General features: G+C 42.7%; 1 protein-coding gene across 1 annotated transcript in view; it reads right to left on the bottom strand.

Moving 5' to 3' along the window:
- Positions 1–23,134, bottom strand: part of LOC311038960 (phospholipid phosphatase-related protein type 5-like) — a gene marked incomplete at its 3' end in the record, with an annotated part of 127,915 nt that overhangs the window by 15,010 nt on the left and 89,771 nt on the right. The window contains exon 4 of the mRNA XM_084048591.1: positions 3,537–3,713. Coding sequence (XP_083904717.1) covers positions 3,537–3,713 — 177 coding nt within the window. The remainder of the gene's footprint in view (positions 1–3,536; positions 3,714–23,134) is intronic.

Here is a 23,134-nt window from a genome sequence, read left to right as displayed (position 1 = left end):
GTTTGACATTCCAAAGTTTCAGAGAGCCTGCCATTGGCACTTCAGTGGAACATCAGTGGATTGTCCCTGCATTGTCCTAGACATGGGGGGGGGCAGGATTTACCAACTTGTGATATGGTGCCAGGTGCGAATTGGCCTCAGTTCACACCAGGCAAATCAGGCATGACAATAAAGGGGGGGACTTTACAGGAAAAGTGAAGAGAATTAAGTGTGGTCCGGTAATCAAAATGTATTTGAGTAAAAGCACATAAGTGTTGGCATCAAAATGTACTTAGAGTACCAAAAGTGAAAGTACTCGTTACGCGTTTTCAAAATGTATAAAAATCTTTTGAATATAGCAGATCTACAAGCTCACAACGCTTCGGATCGCGACGCGTTGTGAGCTTGTAGATCTGCTATTTTCAAATTGCCGAAGTCTATAAAGTGCTGAAGTGGTAAATGTATGTTTTGTAATAAAGTAAAAGTAAATATAGTAACTAAAGTTTAAAAAAATAATTGTAGTGGAGACAATATTTGCCTCTGAGATGTAGTGGTGTAGAAGTGAAAGTATTGAAAAATGGAAATACTCCAGTAAAGTAAAAGTAAGAGAGAACAACAACAAAAACCCAACACATCACACCACACTGTGTTCATTAGAGTTAGTGATGCCTATATCACAACATATTTTATTTTCCAAAAGGTAATTCATGAATTAAACTCAGTCTGACTAGAAGCAAGGATAAAACATGTCCCCCACCAGCTATAAACAATGGATGACCAGAGGGGGGGGGGGGGGGGATATAAAAAGCAGAGGCACGGATGGGTGCCATACTGGGACAAATAACATACCGTTATACAATGCTTCTTTGTCTGTCCGCCTGGAGAAAACATCATCATCGCTGTTGGATGTAAACCTTGTATGTATTGTTATTTTAATACAACTGTAAAAATAGCACAACGTGAGCTTGTGGATGTGCTATTTTCACTACTTTTGTGTGACATTCACGTACAACAAAAGGCATTAATCTGCGAAAAAAAAAGGTAAATCCAAAGTTGAAATATGGAGATATGTACGAGGTTTCGGCTCCTACAGCAACAACACGTGACGTACAAATCGGTGAGGCCCTGTCTCTCTACAAGAGAGGATTATGAAACGACGCCATTTCAATCAGAGCTCGAGGGAGGCGGAAGGGTATATGATTATTCCAGAACTTGTGATTACAGTATGTGCATTACCACTGATTGCGCATCCACCGGATTCACAAGGTCCACTGTGTCCTAATGGAAAACAGCTACGCACTCAGACTGAAACATGCATCCTCCCACACAGCACAATACTTGACTATAAGTAACGCAGGAAAGACACGGGTAACTAATGGGTTGGAAAGATCGATAGACACGCAGCCGCTTGAATTGGTAGCAGCCAGTGCTGTGTGGAAGGAAGCGCCGACCTTGATGCACTGCAGAGGTAGTTCCAAAGTTCCAGCTGTCTGAGCTTAATTGTGTGCAGAGCACTGTGTCAAAATCAAGTCCAATAGAAATAAGATGTTAACACATTGCCTGCCAAGGACATTTCAAAACGTTGTTTGAAAATTTCACAAGAGGGCGCTCTAACACAACTTAGGAATGATCCCTTGACTCTGAGAGAAGGAATGGACGGATGTGACGTCACCCGAAAAAAATACATTTTCGTCCACTCCTGCTTCTATCGTCTGAAACAATATAGTGCGCCTGAGACAGACACAGATGCACTTGTTTTCTTTACATTGGTAGCCAAGCTGTATATGACATTCCATGTCAGTCTAGTTTTTTTAACGACGCTCTGCAAACCGTGGCTGTGCTCGAACGTCCTGTCATCTGTGTTACTAGCACCAACTAGCAGCTTAGCTTAAACAATAAAAACATGCCGACAAAACACGGAAAGTTAGTAACATTTTAACTTGCTCTTTCATCATAGAAACAAGTGGGCTTATAACCAAAACGATCCATGTTCTTTGGGAGAAATGGTGTTAGTGTTCCGTGGAGAAATATTGTTAGTGGGAATGAAAACATAGTCGCACCACCGGAAGTAAAAGGCTGAAGGCAGACCAAAACCCCGGTTTCCCTGAGCACGGGTCCACCGTACAGCTCCGCCCAGAGCCAAATGAACAAGTGAAAAACAGCAGAGGGCGCTGTTTTTCCTTTTTATTTGACGATGGGTTCCCAGATTGGTGTTACATAACAAAACAATAATAAGAAAAAAACTAAACAAAGAAAGAAAAGACAAAAGAAATAGCAATCATTTCCCTCTATACCAGCTGTTACCAGCCATGGTGTTTACCTGCAGAAACACATTGCCCTATCTCTGTATTTTGGTCTTCTAACCGTTTGTTTTGGTCGACGGAGATGTTTTTGGGAAAACCAAAACAAACAGTGAAAACACCTAAAGCAAGAGGGCAATGTGTTTCTGCAGGTAAACACCACCATACTGCTCCAGTGGCTGATGACTGCTGGTATAGAGGGAAATGATGGGTAAATCATTTTGTTTTGTTATGTAAACAGGGCAAAGTCACATAATATGCCTTTAAAGGGCAAGACCACTTTGGTAGAGGTTTGGGTTGTGTAGTTACCTTGCCATGATGTAACTCCAAAGGTGGTCAAGAAATGAAAAATAATTGCTCCATTGATTAGGAATTGATAATTAAAAATATGCTCCCCATTGACTTACATTGTACACTGAAACAGCTCTCAAAGTCACTCTTTTAGCCCGTAAACAAACACAAACTAAGCTGATTCAGACAATATAGAACATCACCAAACCCAGTACCGTTTATTTTTTTTATAAAAATGTTAACTTCCTGATGATTTTACTATTTGAAGATCCGGATCCGAATCCGTCGATCCAGTCCAGGTTTTCTTTCTAATAAAAATAGCTAAATCAACAGTAAGTTAACATTTTTATAAAAAAAAAAAAAACAGTACTGGGTTTGGTGATGTTCTATATTGTCTGAATCGACTTTGTTTAAATTCGTTTACATGCTAAAAGAGCGACTTTGAGAGCTTTTTTACTGTACAATGTAAGTCAATGGGGAGCATATTTTGAATTATCAATTTCTAATCAATGCAGCAATTATTTTTTATTTCTTGACCACCTTTGGAGTCACATCATGGTGAGGTAACTACACAACCCAAACCTCTACCAAAGTGGTCTTGCCCTTTAACCACTTAAACCCTCTAGCCTTAGTGAAACGGACATGAGTTGTAAGTCAACTGTACTTGGTACACTGGTTCACTCTGCACCAAATCTTTTGCGATGCGTTGTTGACAGCTTATAAATCGGCTGTTTTTGGCAAATGTTCCCCCCAGAATAGGGATGCTGGGGTTCAATTGGTGAAATATATATTGTGTCTATCCCATCCTCAGGCATTTAACAAGCAAGTAAAACAAAAATGTATGTGTTGTTAGGCCAAGTCCAAATGTGGGATTTGTGAAACAGCATGAAAGCACAACATGTGTACAATTATGATGTTTTTGGTATTATGGTTCTAAACCTGTTGCTGTATATAGTGTGGTCTCACCAGGAAGGTGGCGATGGCGATGCCGATGATGAAGCCAGCGATGACGTCGGACCAGTGGTTGCGGTACTCTGCCACGCGGTTCAGTCCGGTCAGGAAGGCCAGACATACGAGCGTCAGAGACAGCACCGGCTTGGCTAGACGGGTCCCCTTGGCCTGCACTGTGTATGTCACATACATCTGGGAAGACATACACACACACAAGTTATGACTAATAATGCTCTTTATGGGCGGTGGTAACATGTTCCTGCTCCACTGTATCTAAAGGAACATTTACCCATATGGTAAGTTACAGTATGCATTAAACCGAGAGAGAAACAAATGTCATCTTTCACAGTAGTAGGCGAGGTGGGGTTCTGAGGCTGACAGTTGTGGTGGTGAGCCATTTATTTGCTGAATTTCCATTCCTATATTTATGCTTTGCTTTTGATAATTGCAATGAATGTCAGCAAGTATGCTGGGATGTTGTTTGAGGCAAGAAGTTTTTTTTGTCTCTAACATTTATTGAACAGAAAGGATTGTAACCACATCATGGGGCATGTGGACAGGTCACTGTCAGGCGGAAACCTTGTATGTCCAAAACTGTTGTTTTTTCATTATTATTAAAAAAGAATATATATATATATATATATATATATTAAAAAAATAGTGAAAATAGTAGATCTGCTATTGTCACTACTGTTGTGCGCTGCTCTTCTCTGATGAAGTAGGGCATTAAATTACGAAAAAGAAGTTGTGATATGGAGAAAAAAGGTTTCTGCCTGTCAGCAAAAATATTTAAAAGAAGATGTGCTCCAGTGTCTTCCTCCTGGTTTAATCCTTTTAAAGGACCACTTCACCCATTTCCAACCTATCTTCATATAATTAGTCCTCACTAATGTTCATTATAAGATGCCACCATTTCTGTCTACTCTGTGTCTCAGAGGAGGGCTGTGGACAGAAATCTGCCTACCAGTGACATCATCGGTGGGCAAGTTTGGCCATTTCAAACAAGATTTCAAACTTTGAGTGTCGGTTGAGTGTCTAAACGGAAGTACCACCCAACAAAACTACGTTGAGGCTTTACAAATCTGTTCACATTCTCCGTGAATGAAACAAGGGGAAAAACATATGAGGAAGTCCTGCCCCTACAGACACTCTCTGCATTAGGTCATGACCAAGCTTTTCTCCTCGGAGATGAGTAACGGCCAGGAACGAGGCTAAGTTTCTATTAGCTTGGAATCCCCACTGATGATGTCATCGTTAGGCAGGTTTCAGAACTGTCCACAGCACCACTAATGACTCACAGCGTGAGTAGACAGAAATGGTGACATCTTATAATGAGCATTAGTGAGGACCAATTATATATTATATGAAGATATGGTTGAAAAGGTGTGAAGTGCTCTTTTGATTGATTGAATATTTTATTGACAGTTTAAATGTACAGCAGTTCATGAATAAAGCCAAATGGATAATCACCAAAAAGCTCAAAACAGCCATAGCCATAAACATTTGAACACCTAGACAAACGTTAGTACAACAAACAACGATACAAAAAGGTACACATCAAAATATGCAGTTCAATTCATGATGATAACTCACAAGGTTATATACCCAATGTGTCTCTAATGAATAAAAACATGTTTTATAATTTGAATATGTCTTTCCAACAGGTGTATTGGGCTCATCTGAAATGTTTTGAGTGCCAGTGAGCAGTGTGGGCTTGATCTTTTTCTACAAGATTAATAAACGACAAAGAAGACATCATGTCTTGTGTTTCAGTGATACTGCCCTAATAATGTTAGTTAAGGCCGACAACAAAGATAACATTTTCAAACACCCATTCCAAAAGCCTCGAGCACTTTAATGTTTGAATGCACACTTCACTGACTACACTTGAAGTCCTATAAAGACTACACTTTAGAACCAGCAAAATCCCTGTTGCATTTATTATTTATAGTCACTTAACGAACACTCTCTCAGAGCAGGGACAAATTGAGAGTAAAATGTTACTAGGAGGACGATTAACCACGTTTAGCCTGTAGCAACTCATAATGTAATAATGACAATGTGACGTCACACACACAAAGCTACGAGAATCATTGCTCTTCTTGTGCCAACTAACCACTGTTAAACTGGCCAATTTTACACAGACAGACAGACAGACAGACAGACAGACAGACACACGCTCACGGCGGCGAGACGCACGAACGCTCCCTCCTTCCCGCGGACGTGGTCGGAAATAAAGGTCCGTCCCGGGCCTCTCAAGTCTTAACCCATCCCGGAGGCGGGGTGAAATTTTCACTTAACGAGCCCCTGAAGGGTTGGCCGTTGGCTTAGCCGCAGGCTAGCGCGTGGCTCACATACTGGTTTCGTGCTTGTATAAAACTACGCGGCCCGAACGTCTAGCGTGACGCGTCGTTCACTTTGCAGTGCCACCTTACAGGCACCTCACAGTGTGAGAGAGAGTTTTGTGCTCTCCTAAATCCACGGCAGGCTTTGAAAGTACCCACTTCAGAAAGAGGTGACGTGCATCACCTCTCCAATGACCAAAACCCACTTTGTGATTACTCAGACCTGGTATGGCAGACCTGTGGGGAGTGTGCAGTGGTGTACAATGTGAAAAGATAGTTGAAATCGCAGGAGATGAAGTTAGCAGTTTATTTGTGTAAAGGGTCGTCGGCGTGGGTTGTGTTGAGGATGGAAGCCGTCGAACTGGTGCATCCTACCTATTTATAGGTAGGATGTGATGTCATGCTGTCGTGAGATTACGTCACACTGGCGTGTCTCATCGTGATGTCACGACCGTGATGTCATATGACGTCACACTGGCTACATACATACTGACAACCGACATGGCGCAGGATTCAAATTGTATATATAAGATAGGGTGTTAAGTGGTTAGCATGACATTCGTCATGCTAATCACTGTGTTTCTCAAAATTGGGGTCCAGGGATTACCAGGGTTCCTTGAGGGGGTACCAAAAGGACCCTTATGGGTCTGTAACTCTCAGGGTTATGGGGGTCCTTGAAATTAAAACGTTTGAGATCCACTGCATTGGTGGATATGTGACCAGTATATTATAAGGGAGAACCAGTCTAGCGGCTATCACTCAGTGGACACAATACAACCACATGAACACCCAACAATAAACAGTGGAATGCCATCATGTCTGTGTCAGAACATAACCACAATACAAAGATATGTGTTCAAACGTGTTGATTCTTGCAAAAGGCTCGGACATTTGGGGTCCAACCAGCTCTAGTCTAGTAGAGTATAGTTTTGAGGATAAACTGCCAAGGAGCAGGGCGCCCTGGACAATTTTATAATCCAAAATAAAGCCGTGAAATTGGTCTTGATTCTTACTAGCCTTACGAGTTCAATTTAGATTAGTCTGGAAAATGTCAGAGAGAGAGAGAGAGAGAGAGAGAGAGAGAGAGAGAGAGAGAGAGAGAGAGAGAGAGTGAGAGAGAGAGAGAGAGATTAGAGGGGACAGCATAAAGGGTGCTTGACAGCTCCATTTCGTTGCCTTCGCTCGTTTCAAGCGCAGCTAGGAAGCGAGGCGTGTCCGAGCCTGTGTCATTGTCACTGTGGCGCACATGGCCCTAATGCACAGTCAAATCCTCACTGTTAATTCGGACTCAAATGGACCCGGCTTTCACTGTGCAGCGTGTGAATGAGGGAGTGTTGAATACTTATTAACACAGGTTGTAAAGCTATTCCTTCAACTTAGCCACTCAAACCCTACGGTATGACCATACCGAGTCCCACAGGGCTCTGTACTAGTGCCTTTTCTGTTTTCGCTCTACATTAAAGATCTTCGCGGGAAAGTAGCCGATATACAAGCCCACAATGCGTCGCAACGCGTAAGCTTGCAGATCTGCTATGTTCTGTTAGAATATTAGTATTCTGTATAGAGTATTCTGTTTTCCCCAGAATACAGATATTGGGGTTTAACACATTGACTGCCAGGCCCGTAGTCCTACGGGCCGTTAAATCCAGCCGTTAACTGCCGGGTGTTTTCCCATGTTAAATCGTGCAGGTGCAGATTCCGGATTTTTTTTGCACTTCCGGTTTCGAAGGGGGCGGACCGGAAACGAAATAATACTGTTTCAGTTTTTTGTCCCGCCTCCGTTTCCTGTCTAGCGATCAACTTTGGACGCCATTATCTCGGCTTGTTGTTTTCCTCTCCGCATCCCCCATTGTAACGTTTTGCTCTCGTTCTCCAAAATGGCTGGTCGGATCGCGGCACGGTTTTCAGCGTTTTGTTCCGTCGGGTCCCGTGTTTGTGTCGAACCAAATGAACGCGGATTTTAAACGGATTTAGCGGGGCCTATGACGGAATCAAAAAAACAAAAAAGGTAAGAAAAAGCTTGGCACTACGATGGACGTTCTGAGATTAGCCGTTGGCGGTGGATGTGTTAAGTGGTTAAACTCTATTGTCCATAATACTGTGGGAAACAACATTCAGCGAAAATAGCAGATCTACAAGCTCACAACAACACGTCACAATGTAACATGGTGTAGAGGGAAAAGGGAGGGTGCCATGGAGAGGAGAGGAGAGGAGAGACCACTGTCTCGCGTATGGCGTCCACAGCTGGCTTCAGCCTGGCCATTAATTCAGATAGAGTAAGTCAAGCGGAGGGGAAGAAGCCTTGAGCATTGTTCCTCCCCCGCTTCCCCTCTCCTCCTCTCCTCCTCTCGCATCTTCTGTTCACGTGGGACTCAGCTGGGAGGGGAGTGAACCTGTGTGTCAACTCCATCAACCCCCGTGACAGCTCCAAATGATCACCATAATACATTATCCATCACACTTCTTCAGGCACAGTCCCAGCGCTCTCTCTCTCTCTCTCTGTGCAACACAGAGCATGGCAAGCATCAAGCAACCACAAGTGGTTCAGGAGATTTCAGGGTCACGCAGCAAAACAAAAACATTGTGATATTGTGTTATTGACATTTGGGGACAGCAAAAACCCAGGCCATGGTGTGAAACGAGAAGAGAAGGAGTGAGGACGAAGACGCGGAAATAATGATGGATATAATGTCAACCAGCTGTGTTAATACCATAGACCGTAAAAGAATATGGACATCGTCACGCCCCTGGTTTCTACAGACCATCAAATACGCTTTTCAATATCCAGTCTGGAAAATGGACTCAGAAATTAATCCTATTGTTTGGGACCAGAGCGGTGGGTGGGAATGAATGCTATTGATTGTGTAGTTTGTCAATCAAAATCATCACAAGGTAGCCACGCCCCTCCTACAGCATACCCTACTTTATCAACAATTTTTAAATAAATGGGACCATAATTTACTAAAACGCATTCATGGTGATTGAAAGAATAACTTTAAACTATAGCGACTGGAAGCATATAGCATTTATGACAATGTTTATTAAGGTAATAATACAAGTGTAAAGTTCGGCAAAAACCCATCTGCTTGAATAGAGCCTAATTGCTTCTGACACCAGCAGGGGTGAAACAGTGAGACTATACAGGCCATTCATATGAACTGTCACTTCCTATATAGCCTCAATTTACAAGCTGGATGCTAGCTCCTTGGTTAATACAGATTAATGGAAACCATTCTAACGTTTATGCAAAAAAAATATTGCAAATAGTTCAAATAATTGCGAACAGGTGATTATGTAATAGTTGTGACAGGCCTAAAGTCAGCGGCTTTGCTGACTCATAGGACATACCTAATCTTTGCACAGGAAAACTAGTTGTCTGTGTATGGGAACAGATGGAAGCGCCTTGGCAGCAAAATTTAAATGGTAATAAAACAAATTCACTGTATGGGTTATAACCGCTTGGAGTGAACTCCACCCCTCTCCTGATTGCTCTGGGAAATGTATTCGAAGGACAGAGATTGTGTCCGCTAGTCATGTGAGGTGAAGGTTTCGAGAGAAAAAATAGAAAATAAACTCTCTAGTCTTTCGGCTGTGGGAGAGGGGTTTTTGCATTTTGTGTTATGTGAATGTATAGTGAATGTTGCGGCGCATTGAATCAAAGCGATAAACCTGAGCCGAAGGGAAATGAAAACCTAAAATATTAAAAACCGAGAGCTACAATATCCACTGAAGTCTGAGATCATCAGAGACATGTACATGCACACACGCACACAGACACACATAAAGGAAAGAAAATAGAGACAGGAAAAAAGAGCAGGGAAGGAGAGAAAGATGAAGGGAGGGATATGCATGTATGTATCAATAATGTATACTGCATTTATGAATTGATACAGACGTGATTTGAGGCAGCAGAGAGAGAGGGGGGGGTGGATGAGGGAGAGAGAGACACATACAGAGAACACCCATATGGCTCACAAAACTACAACAAAATATATTCATATATCAAATAAAACATTAGAAATTAATTTCTGCTCTTGACCCGTATTTTCCCCACCCGGAGGCGAACTTGCGTGGTCACATTAACAGCCATTGCAGAGCGTTGTACAGATGGGCTGTTGCTCAAGCCTATAATTTTCCTGTTTAATATCCGACATTAGCAGACATCGGCACGTCACTATATCAGAGGCTTGTCGGGGTAAATGGGGAGCCCAACACAATAAATCGCAAAAAAGGGCAGATGAGCTCGGGAGACATGTCCTCCTTCCACTACACTTCCCACATCAATCTGCCCATAAACGTTCAAATGATGTCATGTTATAATCGCAGAGGACGGATGCAGACGCAATAAGTCCCCCGTTAATGAAATGAATTAGTACTCTGCTGACTTTAAAGGTTGATTTAAAGGTATTTTTCTCACTCCGGCTGGACATCATTCACGGTTTGAAGAATTGTTTGTTAGGCGTTTGACTGTTTTATTAGGAAGCAGAGCGGTGCAGACATGCAAGATATATGGGAGGGAGTTGAGGAATGAGAGTCCACCATCCGTGAGTTGGATTCAATGCAGGTCAATGTGATGAATATGATAATAAGCTAACTGCTAAGCTATGGGTCAATGTGATGAATGTGATAATACGCTAACTGCTAAGCTATAGGTCAATGTGATGAATGTGATAATAAGCTAACCGCTACAGGTTCCAAAACCTTTCCATGCCAAGGAACACCAAATAGCCCTACTGTAGCCTCTGCCTGCAGGAAGAGGGCCGGCTAGCCGGTTCTCGAGATACGTGAACTAGATCAGTGGTTCTTAATGTTTTCAGTTCCGCGACCCCCCAAAATAGTCATATTTGAACTGTGGACCCCCCAACCTGAAAAGCACTTGGAATAGGCATAACCTTTAGTTTGACTCGGTTCCACAGATAAATACTTAGAAAATAGCAGATCTACAAGCTCACAACGCCTCACATTGTGTTATTATATATTTTTTTATTATTATTATTATTATTATCCCTATTCTAAAATGTCCTTTCTTTTACATTTGGCCCCCGTGGCATGTCCTGGAGGCCCCCCTCACTTAAAAAAGCTGCGTGCTAACTAAGCCATCAGTGCACCCCAGGCAGGCACCCCAATTTTACCCTGCCTATGATGCAATGTGTGGCAGGGCATTGTAATCAATGTCGACGGCCTGGCTGTCAAGCCATTCACGCTCTTTGTAAAACAGAACAATGAACAAGAAAAGATTAGGACAACACTCCAAAATTGACTTCTTATTTGCCACACGGATGTTTGGGACACGGTGCCCTTCTTCAGGGCCTAACAGAAGGGAGTCAAAAAGGAGAATGAATTCAGGACCATGACATAAAAATAACTTCAGCCTGATTCTGATCATCCTTGGGTCAGCGGATGCTGGGCAGGTGCGTTTGGGATTATGCCATGCCATGCCATCCATACTACAGCGTCACACAAAAGCATAAAAAGTAGCAGATCCGCGGCACCGCGAGACGCCGCGTTTTGAGCTTGTAGATATGCTACTTTTGCTATTTTTGAATTTGAATCAGTCACAGTTTTTGGACATAGGAGGTTTCGACCCGACAGAGACGAAATGTGTTTTTTATACAGACTCTCTGGGCACTGTCTTCCACCCACTTCCACTATCTTCCGACCAACACAGTTACCATTTTTACCACCGGCGCCCACGGCCCACATATGACCTTGCAACCTCTTCAGCGCCCATGGGCATGTTGTTGTGTTGTGAGTGGTCTGGCGCAATCAGGCACACTGCTATCTTACACACAGTGTTTGCCAGCTGCTAAGGTAGTCTTATCAGGTAGTCTTCTCGGCGCAATGACGGCACAGATATTTCCTTTCTACACTCCATGTATTAACAGGTCACCAGAAAATGTGGGGCTCGCGAAGTGCACAGCCGTCCATCATGCTTTAATAAGAGGTTTAAAAAATAACCTGAGAGTGAGCGTATTGTCTGTCGGGTGGAAACCTCATATGTCCAAAACTATTCAGGATTGAAATTGCTGGGCAAAATAATATTTTATTTATATGTGATATATAGATCTACAAGCTCGTACTGTAGATCAACTATTTCCGGTATCTGTTCTGGTTTCTTTAAAAACTAGCCTGAACAACTATCTATCAGGAGACCACAAGGGGAGGTAAATGCACATTTTTAGAAAGAAGGTGTCATTCACTGCTGACGTTTTTCCTTTTTTCCCTTTTCTCCTTTGTACATAATAGTGTTTTGTATTTTTTGATGACATGTATTATTGAGTAATTTTTTTATGCTAATGAATTGAATACATAGGACCACAATGGAAACAAGTCCCCAGGACTTTCTTTGTGTCAGAGTTAACACAAAAAACACACTTTTAGTCTTAATGTCCGACTGTACCTTGCTCTGTTTACATTTCTGACTAATAAAGAATTCAATCAATCAAATCAAATCCGGCCTCAGGGTTAAGCTTAAAAAATATGTATTGTAAAAATGTGCGTCCTAAAACATTGACGTCCTCGCAAGTATAGTCATACAAACATATGTTTGTGTGTGTGTGTGTGTCAAGCTTGGAGCTATAAGACACACAAGGGCCTTTGCTAAATGACCTAGATAACAAACCCAATCTGCTGTCCCCATCGCGGTGCAGGAATCATGCGGGGCCCGAAGCCATTCATCCCCGGGTACACTCACTCACCGCTCGCCCCAGACAACACGCTCGCTCTCACGCTGACACAGAAAGAACGCCGGCATCACACTGGCACACAATCACAGAAAATAGATGTCATTTTTCTTTCATCTTTTCACTTTGGTCTGCCAGCAGGAAGATGGGGGACATTAACATTCCTTGCTGGAGGATGTCAAAAGACCACTTCCAAGGTGTGTGTGTGTGTGTGTGTGTGTGTGTGTCTGGGTGTGCGTGCGTGCGCAACGTGTGCGTGTTTAACCCATTGAAACCGGTAAAGCATCTGTGTCATTTTAGATCTTAGCTATATAAATATAGCACATTGGTTGGCTATTAAAAAATAGCAGATCTACAAGCTCATAGCGCGGCACTGAGCTTGTAGATCTGCTATTTTATGTTTTAATCGTGAAAATGTGTGCAAATCTTTGAATATAATATATATTTTTAAAGTGAAAATTTTTTACTCAAATCTTTGCTTCTAGGGGTCCCTGGAACAAAATATTTTGAGATGGGGAAGCCAAATACATATCATTTTGGGCGGTCCTTGACCTGAAAAAGTTTTAGAACCACTGAATAGCAAAAGGATTTAGAAGACATTTGTAGAACTGGCCTCAGGTATTAATGGGCTAATTTCTGTTCTTGTGAGGATCAAATGCCCTGCAGTTGAGTGAAAATGTGATGAACCCCTCCTGAAGAAACTACATTTCCCTGGTTCTTAACTCTATAGGGTGCGGTTTTAGGATTAGGGCTTATGTCAGAGCTTATGTTAGAAGATTTAAAGGTCGACAGAACCATAATAGTAGTAGTTTACAGCGTGTGTGTGTGCGTGCGTGCGTGCGTGCGTGCGTGCGTGGAATTTCTAAAGCCATACTCGCACTCAAAACAGCGCAACCGAAATTGGATCCCATCTGAGGAATAGACGGAGACAGGGGAAGAGTGTCAAAATGTGTCTATATTGATCCTGTGAAGCCACTCGCTTCATGCCAAGGACCCCCAAATTGATATTTTTTGGGGCCGCAGACCCCATCTGAAAATATTTTGTGCCAGGGACCCCCATACGAGAATAGAATATTACACACTGACGAAGGCTGGATAGCCAAAACGTTTGTTTATTGTGTAAGGCATAATGGAGAAATAAAGAACTGACTTATCTTGTCACTCAGAGTGCGAACCTTCACTCTGATTGATTGAATTCTTTATTAATTGCAAATAGTACAGAGGTATGATTTTACAATGATTTTTAAAAGCATAATGAAGCTCTATGAAATCTATGAAAAGGTTTAATCTGCAACACAATCTTACATACACAATATGTAGTGGGTCCCTGCTTCATCTGTCTCTCACAAGGGGTGCTTGGACTGAAACACTTTGAAGTCCCCTGCTTTAGACGGATCAGATGCAAAGTCATGTGTGCACACTCAAAGTAGAAACAAAAACGATCACACTCAATCTATATAAATGTAATTTGCCGGGGGCACGGCTCACAAAGACTCACAATAACAATATAATAGCCAGCACTCCCAAGTCCTTTTGGTAGTTTTTGATTCATTGAGGCACGGGCAGCATACACAGACACGTTTTGGTGTCAAGCCTTCCTCAGCGTGCCGTGCACACTCAATTCAAAAGTGTCAAAATATAATAAAAACAGTTGAAAATGGGGAAAGTATATACAGTTGGAGGGGGTACAGCATTGTGTAAACAGAGCTATGTCACATTGCGTCGTTATAATGTTATACTGTATATACAGGGTGTAAAGCTTTTTGAGAAAAATAGCAGCAATCTTTTGCAGTCACTTTGGGACAAATACCAGCATTTTTTTTCAAAACTATTTACTATTTACTACAAAAAAGCCTCACTCACACACATGCATGTGCGCGAGCACGCGCACACACACACACACACACACACACACACACACACACACACACACACACACACACACACACACACACACACACACACACACACACACACACACACACACACACACACACACACACACACACACACACACACACACACACACACACACCACTCCTGAGGCCTATGGGAAGTGTAACTGCCAAAGCGCTGAGTACTGTAGCTCGCCATTCATCTAATGTTTTGGGGTTTGTTTTACGTTGTAGAGCAGTGAATGAGGCACTGGGGAAGAATTTATGGTTGGACTGTGACCCAGTACTTACTCCAGAGGCAGCGGTCTTCACACCTCAACCCTCCAATGAGCAGCAGAAGATCCTAATTAGCTTCCGTAAAGAGTCACAACATGCTGCAGAGGCTGGAAATCACACCAGTTTTGCAACACCCAAAGCTGTCATGTCCGCTGTGTGGAGGGGCTGGAACCAGTCCACTGAATTAATTGGGGATGACTATGCTGTACTGTACTTGGTACGACCACTTAAACCAAGTGGTGGAAAAAGTACTCAGATGTGTTACTTTAGTAAAAGTATCAACACTGCAATGTAGAAACACTCTGTTAGAAGTCCGGTAATCAAAATTGACTCGAGTAAAAGTATCGGAGTCGAAATATACTTATATATAACCAAAAGTTAAAGTTGCGACTTGTTGTGAGCTTGTAGATCTGCTATTTTTGGGTAATACCCCAGGATATGGATGCTGGGGTTTAAGTGGTTAACATACTTTTTTCCCTGAATGGATATGCAAGGGATGATTGGCGGCCAGCCGGTCATTAGATGATTAGATCCCGATGCGACGGTAGGCCCTGGCCTACCGTTGCTCCCAATCAATACCAAACTTAGAAGAGACACTGTTCAGGGGTCTGCCTTGACCATAGTCACACCAGGGACCACGTGTGGCCACCAGTCATCTACGAGCAACACATTCAAAAAATATGTTTGGCAGGATTTCCCCAATACAAATACAACCCTGCACTGTGGCTATAGGCATCGTGCTACCGGAAGATTCATACCGTTGCTGTCGGGCAGAACAGCTACATGGGTCACACAACAGTAGCAAAAATAGTCTACAAGCTCACAATGTCGGCTATTTTTGCTATTTCAAATTTCAAAAAGAAAATCTATAAATAAAACTAGAAAATGTGCTCCTCGGAGCACAAGTCTCCGCCAGCAAATATTGGATTTATTCCAAGATTGGAACTTTGATGATAGTGTGTACGTCAGATGGCACATTGACTGCATTACTGTGGATTGCCTTGAACTTGTTGGCAACTTGTTGGCAAGCCAACAAGTTTGATGAAGGCAATACGTTGACTTACCAACCTTTCCTCTAACGGGTGCAAATCCTGCAGTTCTCGGGGTATGGCATCCAGTAATAAGTTGTTAGCCCATAAGTTGCCCATAAGTTGTTCTCGGGGTATGCCAGTGTGTCTACATAATGTATTGCTCCGCCATTTCTCAACCATTTCGTGATTGTTCCTGTCTTACCTCACTTTGAAAGAGACCAAGACTCTTTCAAAGTGACACATCTATTTATAGGCCGCTATACGTCATGTGCCTCACTAGCCAATCAGAGCACACTCTTTCAACGTATTGTCACGTGTCACGTGAGGCTTGACCAATGTTAGCTTGGCCGAGGGGGGGGGGGGACGGGGACGGAAAGTGAAAACATAGTCTCCTGGCGGAGACAATAACTGAAAGTGAAATTTGATTAAGACCTGGAACTGTGTCATGTTTAGCTTTGAGCTAAAAAGCATTATTTTACACTTTGGGCTATTCAAAAATAGCAGATATACAAGCTCATAGCGCAGCACCGAGTGCCGCGCTACAAGCTTGTAGATCTGCTATTTTTGAATAGCCCAAATGTGTGCAAATCTTTGAATATAAATACATTTAAAGCGAACATTTTTAACTCAAATCTTTGCTTCTGGGGGTCCCTGGAACAAAATATTTTGATGGGGGTCCGCGGCCAAATACATATCATTTTGGGGGTCCTTGACATGAAAAAGATTGAGCACCACTGATATAGAAACAAACGTTTTTGAGAAAACTGTTGGGATTTAGGAGACATGTAGAATCGGCTTCAGGTCTCAATGGGTTAAGTCTATATGTGGGTTTTATAAGTATTGAACCAACGAAAAGCGTGAACACGATAACACAAGTTACTAAATAATAACTACACTGGATTCATTGGAACATTTATTTATATATACATATATATCCTCTGAAAAGTTACGGTTTTGGACATGCTAACACACAGTAGTCCATTCCACTCCTAGATCACCCAGCATTAGGCAGAGGTACCCTGATCGGCCAGATAGTGTTTACATAGGGACATGGAAACACCCACGCTGTTCAGATACAATGATACAACCAGATGGGCAGAGGAGGAACATCCAGACACGTAATCGTAGCAGCCCAGGGTTGCCTGGGAAACGTGGTGGATGTCAGACCATTGCTAAGCAAGAAAGGCACTCGAGAAAGAGAACCTGCATGCAGGTGGTAATTTTCTCTCTCTGTCTCTCTCCCTCTGTCTGTCTGTCTGTCTGACTGACTGACTGTCTCTCTCTCTCTCTCTCTCTCCCTCCCTATGTCTCTCTCCTCTCTCTCTGTGTGTCTGTCTGTCTGTCTGTCTGTCTGTCTGTCTGTCTCTCCCTCCCTCCCTATGTCTCTCTCGCTGTATCTTCTCTCTCTATCTGTCTGTCTCTCTGTCTCTCTCTCTCCCTCTATCTCTCTCTTTCTGTCTCTCTCTCTGTATCTTCTCTGTCTGTCTCTCTGCCCCTCTCTCTCTCTGTTTCTCCTCTCTCCCTCTCTTGCTCTCCCCTTCCTCTCTCTCCCTGTCTCTCTCTCTCGCTCTCTCTCTGTCTCTCTCCCCTCTCTCTATCTCCCTCTCTCTCTCTGTCTCTCCCGCCTCCCTCTCTCTCAGTCTCTCTCCGACTCTCTCTCTCTCTCTCACTCTGTTTCTGTCTGACACACACACACGCACACGCACGCACGCGTGTTGACAAGATCAGCTATTTTTTGCAGAATGTTTGCCTACTATTGCAATATTAAATAAACACGCTCCAAAAATGCCCTGATCCAGAAAATGTTCGAGAGACAACTATCTATCTAACCAACTGTTCAGCAAGTTAATTATTGAAATATTGCCTTTCACTGGTTTTGTGGAGTAGGAGAACACAACCCTGCTGCCAAACCTCTGAAATTGCACTACAGTCAACCGCCAAGTTTAAATGTATAATACCCGCACAGCACCAAGGGGAGCAGATTAATAAAATGATAGAAATCATGCGGATTTGTCATCTATATATACAATTGAATTGGCAATGGCAAGTTCGGCTGTGTGTTTGTCTGGGTCTTCAAAAAGTTAAGTTTCGCTTTCGGTTTCACCTCCGGGTGTTGCCACATCCATGAAAAACAAGCGGACCATCATGGGCTCTGGTGTTGCCAAATCATGTGCGAGAAACGAGCACCCGTGTTGCAATGAACGTCTACGCGCTACTGTCTCTGTCTCCGATGTGCGGGCCAGACGACTACAGGTTCGGGCCGCTACATACTGTAAATAGAGTGTGTATGAAATGAAAAGCCTGCCAGGTACTTATAACAAGGTGTTAATTAGGTGACGTCTGTCTCTTTGATCTTTGATAGTTTTTTCCTCTGAAAATCGATCAAACTATAATAATAAGGACTGTCTATCTATCACCATGACATGGGCGTGAAGGATTTAACATGTAGGCAAGCTGTGACACTTGCTAGTTTAATTGTTTTATCAGCTCAAGTACTTTGCAGATGGAGTACCGTTTTTAGTTAGTGTTCATTTGTTTATGAATGGTTTAGGATGATGTATTTGCACTGTATTAGCCATACTGGTTACAGTAGATTAACCGATTCAGACCTGAGGCTGATTTTAAAAACACCTTCTAAATCCTAACCTAAGTTTTATGAAGAACTCATATGTCCAAAACTGGCTCTTTTCACCATTCACATTCAAAAGCAGCAGATCTGCTACTTGTGATGCTTTTGTGTGACGCTGTATTGTGATCAAGTAGGACGTTAATTTATGAGAAAAACACACAAACAGTTATAATATGGAGATAAGAGGTTTCTGCCTGACAACAACGATATCTAAAATGACACACAGATGCTTTCCCAGATTGAAAGGCTTTCCAGGTCTTAATGGGTTAAATGAGGATCTTGTTCCCATGAGATCCTGATCTATGGATCAGGTCTTATTTCTGATGGTGAGACATACAGTAAGTACAGTAAGTGATCTATGGATCATACAGTAAATAAAGTACAGTAAGTGATCTATGGATCATACATTTAAGTACAAACAGTGAAGGTAAGGTAAGGGAACACACACGCACACGCGCACACACGCACACACACACACACACACACACACACACACACACACACACACACACACACACACACACACACACACACACACACACACACACACACACACACACACACACGTTTTCTCCATCTGTTGATATTGAATTGCTTTTGTTCTCTTGAATTATACACCTTATGTAAATATCAGTTAATGTATCTGCTGCTATAATAACTGCCTCAGTGTGTACAGTACATGACAGTAGTATGTATGTATAATTCAATTATAAAAGAATAAGAAAATCCCACGATTTTGTAACCCATTTTCCACCCAGTGCCAATTGCCTAAGCTTGTATTCCAGGGTGCTACTCTCCCTCTGCCAGCCTAGGGAGAGCCCAGAACTGAGCTCATGTCTCCTTCAATGCATGAGGAGCTAGCAAGCCGCTCCTTATCACCTGACAGGGGGGAGTTTCCCCGGTAGGACGCGGCGCGTGGAAGGAACACGTTATTCCAACCAGTTCCTTTCCCCTCCATCAGGTGCCCCGGCTGACCAGGGGGAGGCAGTGTAGAGACAAGGATTACTGCATGTTTTTTGTGAGGGTACCTACCCTAGGGGACATGGGGAGAACATGCAAACTCCACACAGAAAGGCCCTTTCACCAACCCCACCTAGGGTAAGGCACTGATGACGCGGAGGAGAGAACACGCCCCCAGCGACCCCTGCGGGAATCGAACGCAGGACCTTCTAGCTGTGAGGCGACAGCGCTACCGACTGCGCCACAGTGCCCCCTAATTCAATTCAACAGGCTTTATTGGCATGACATGTGACATGTTGCCAAAGCACAATTACAATTATGACATAAACATCATAAACAATTATGAGAATAAAAGCTGGACTTGACATAAACACCTTTAGACAGAGAAGATATGTATGGTGTGGTTTATGTCTATTCATGAAATATATATATATATATATATATTTAAGTGATCATTTCAAAGCACACTCTACACACACACACTAGAAAAGCAGTCCATTACATTCAGTATATTGACACTGTTTGAAGAACCAAGATCCTTGACTTATTGAGTGTCCAGCTTGTACATTAACTTTCCACTGGTTACAATGTCCAGTGTTTGTTTATCAGTCTGTGAGCAGTACATGAGGACATGAATAATATCTGCAGTCACTCTGTTTCAGAATGAAGGGATGTGGGGGTGTGCTTGTTTTAATTTTCTGTCTGTCTGAGGCCGGGGCTCAGGATGGACCAGGTACTGTCTTACAACCTGACCTCTGGACTGAGATAAAACTACTCAAAGACGTGGTGGTAGAACAACGAGTTCAGCTGAAGAAGTTGAAGGAAGAAGCCAAGGAACAGAGGAACTTGGTCGTGGAGCTGAGAGTAGGTATGGCAAAAGAAAATGCAGGTTAGGATGATCAACAGTTTAGGATGGTCAACAGGTTAGGATGGTCAACAGAAACTATGATTTAAACAATGGAGTTTGAAGAAGTTGTAAAGATAACAAGCTGAGTGAAGTGCTTAATATGTTCCTCTGAAATGTTTCAGAAATGGCTGCTAGACTGGGTGCTGGTGAAAGTAAGATGGAGCACCTTAGGAGCAGTCTGGGTGCTTGTGAAAGTAAGATGGAGGACCTTACGACCAGACTGGGTGCTGGTGAAAGTAAGATGGAGCACCTTACGAGCAGTCTGGGTGCTGGTGAAAGTAAGATGGAGGACCTTACGACCAGACTGGGTGCTGGTGAAAGTAAGGTGGAGGACTTGGAGAAACAAGTGAAGGTAAATTGAGATGTAAAAAAATTACTTACTTTAGTGTTTTAATGACTTCAGTTGAGCTCAGAGAATATAAACGTTTTAATATAATGTATTGTATATGTGGTCCATATAATCCACATGAGAAAGTATCTCCACTCAAATGAAACTGTTACTGCATGAGTATTTATAATGGACTTGAAGGACAACTTCACCCATTTTCAAACTATCTTCATATAGTTGGTCCTAACTAATGATCATGATAACATGGTAAAAAACAAATATTCTACTGTCTCTGTCTCATAGGAGTGCTGTGGACACTTCAGAAACCCGCCTACCAGTGACATCATCGTTAGGCAAATTCGTTTTTTTAATTTTTATTAACGCAAGAAGAATGTCTTTCATCATAGCATGCTAACTTCCCAGGAATAGAAAGCCTGCAGTTTCTATTAGCTTGGATTCCCCAGCGATGATGTCACTGGTAGGCAGGTTTCTGAACTGCATGCAATAATGGTAACGGTGAATCTGGTTTTGGCTATACGGAATATATATCTAATGGAATGATCGTAGAGCTGGAGCAGGGAGACAGAATTTACATGAGTTTACCTGCTGGGTACAAGCTCACTGATGACAAGGACAACCACAACATTTTCATTGGTTTTCTGCTCTATCCTATGTAACAGTACCATTACATTAAATAGATGAGTGTGTGTTGGCCTCATAATGTATTTATACATTCTGTCAATAAATCCATATTCAAAAAGTACTGTTGTTGTCTCCGCCAGGCCGAAAGGCATGGCGAGAGAGTATGTCTTCCACCCCGTCCGTGTGTGTGTCCGTGTGTCCGTCCGTCCTGTCTGTGTGTTACCAGCTAATCTCTGGCACCGTTGGCCCGTTCGCTCCCAAACTGTGCACACACACTCCCTGGATGCCAATTCAGAACCTCTGCCCCAATTTTTTCACATGGGCCTGTTATAGCGCCACCAGGAGGCCGATTAGTGCAAAACCCATTTTTTTACATTACTCCTACAGATTTTATCCAAACGTCATGCAAATCGGTACACAGTATCTCTATAGTCATGTGATCAACACGGATCTGTCCGATTTCCCATATTCCATCCTCATTGCCTATGGTTGGCTTCCAAAGTTTGCAGGATTGGTCCGTTTTGAACAAAAATCCTCAAACTATGCACGCAGCTTGCGATTTCCGTGGAATTTCACACGCACATTCCCACTAGAAATGCCACCCTTTTCACATTGGCCTGTTATAGCGCCACCAGCAGGTCTAATTTTAGCAAAACACATTTTTGGAACAAAATGCCTCAAATCATGAATGCAGTGTCCGATTGCCGTGAAAGACCTAAGAATAAATGGCACCCTTTTCACATAAGCCTATTATAGCGCCACCAGAAGGCCAGAATAACGTACCTGACCTGGCGGAGACCTGTGCTCCGAGGAGCACTTTTTCTAGTTTATTGTCTGTTTGACTGATTATTTCAACACTATAATGCATCTAGAAGACCAGCGATGACGTGTTTTTGTCCATATATGACACATGCACTATATGAGAAAATAGCATTCATGACATGATAATATTCAGTATCGTAAGAAGACATCATATTCAGTATTGTAGGGAGACATAATATTTAGTATTGTAGGGAGACATACTATTTAGTATGGTAAGAAGACAGAACTCAAGCTTGTAGATCTGTAATAGCAGATCTACACATGCTTGTATATCTGCTATTTTTGAATAGCCAAATAAATCTTAAAATGACAGAGATGCGCTCCTGGTCTTAACGGATTAATAGTGTTATCTGTTGACAATTTGTTGATCTGTGAGCCCAGCCCACCTGCTATTTACAGATATAACTGCTACATGGCATTAGCCTATACTGGACTCAGTTCCTTTAATATGAAACTCTCTCGTATAAAGGATTCTCTGACTGGTATTTTTTCCACGTGTACCAAGTTAACCATAGTACAATCTGGGAACCCATCGCCAAATGAAAAGGAAAAACAGCGCCCTCTGCTGTTTTTTACTATCTCACTTGGCTCTGGGAGGAAGTCGACGTAGCACACGTACGCAAGGAAACCGGGGTTTTGGTCTGCCTTCAGCCTTTCACTTCCGGTGGTGCGACTATGTTTTCATTCCGACTAACAACATTTCTACATGGAACACTAACACCACTTCTCCCAGAGAACATGGATCGTTTTGGTTATAAGCCCACTTGTTTCTATGATGAAAAAGCAAGTTAAAATGTGAATATCTTTCTGTGGTTTTGTCTGCTCCGAGGACACTATTGTTAAATGAGTTTCGGTTTGTTTCTAGTGGGGAAGGATCGGCAGGCACGTAAATCCCGCCCACTACATTTGATTGGGTAAAGCGCGGCCTGCTTCCTGATCTGAAGGCACGCCCACTTGTAGGCCAGTGCGTACGCGATATGACGAACCCCCCCCGACAGATTCAAACGCAGAGCAGAATCTGTTCTTGAGAGATTAACCACAGTATAGCCTACTGTGCACTTCCTCACATATTGTGTTTTTTGTCGGGTGGAAATC

Source organism: Gymnoscopelus microlampas (genome assembly GCF_963454915.1).
Source record: "Gymnoscopelus microlampas genome assembly, chromosome: 22".
NCBI lineage: Eukaryota > Metazoa > Chordata > Actinopteri > Myctophiformes > Myctophidae > Gymnoscopelus > Gymnoscopelus microlampas.
This window is presented reverse-complemented; position numbering and strand designations above follow the sequence as displayed.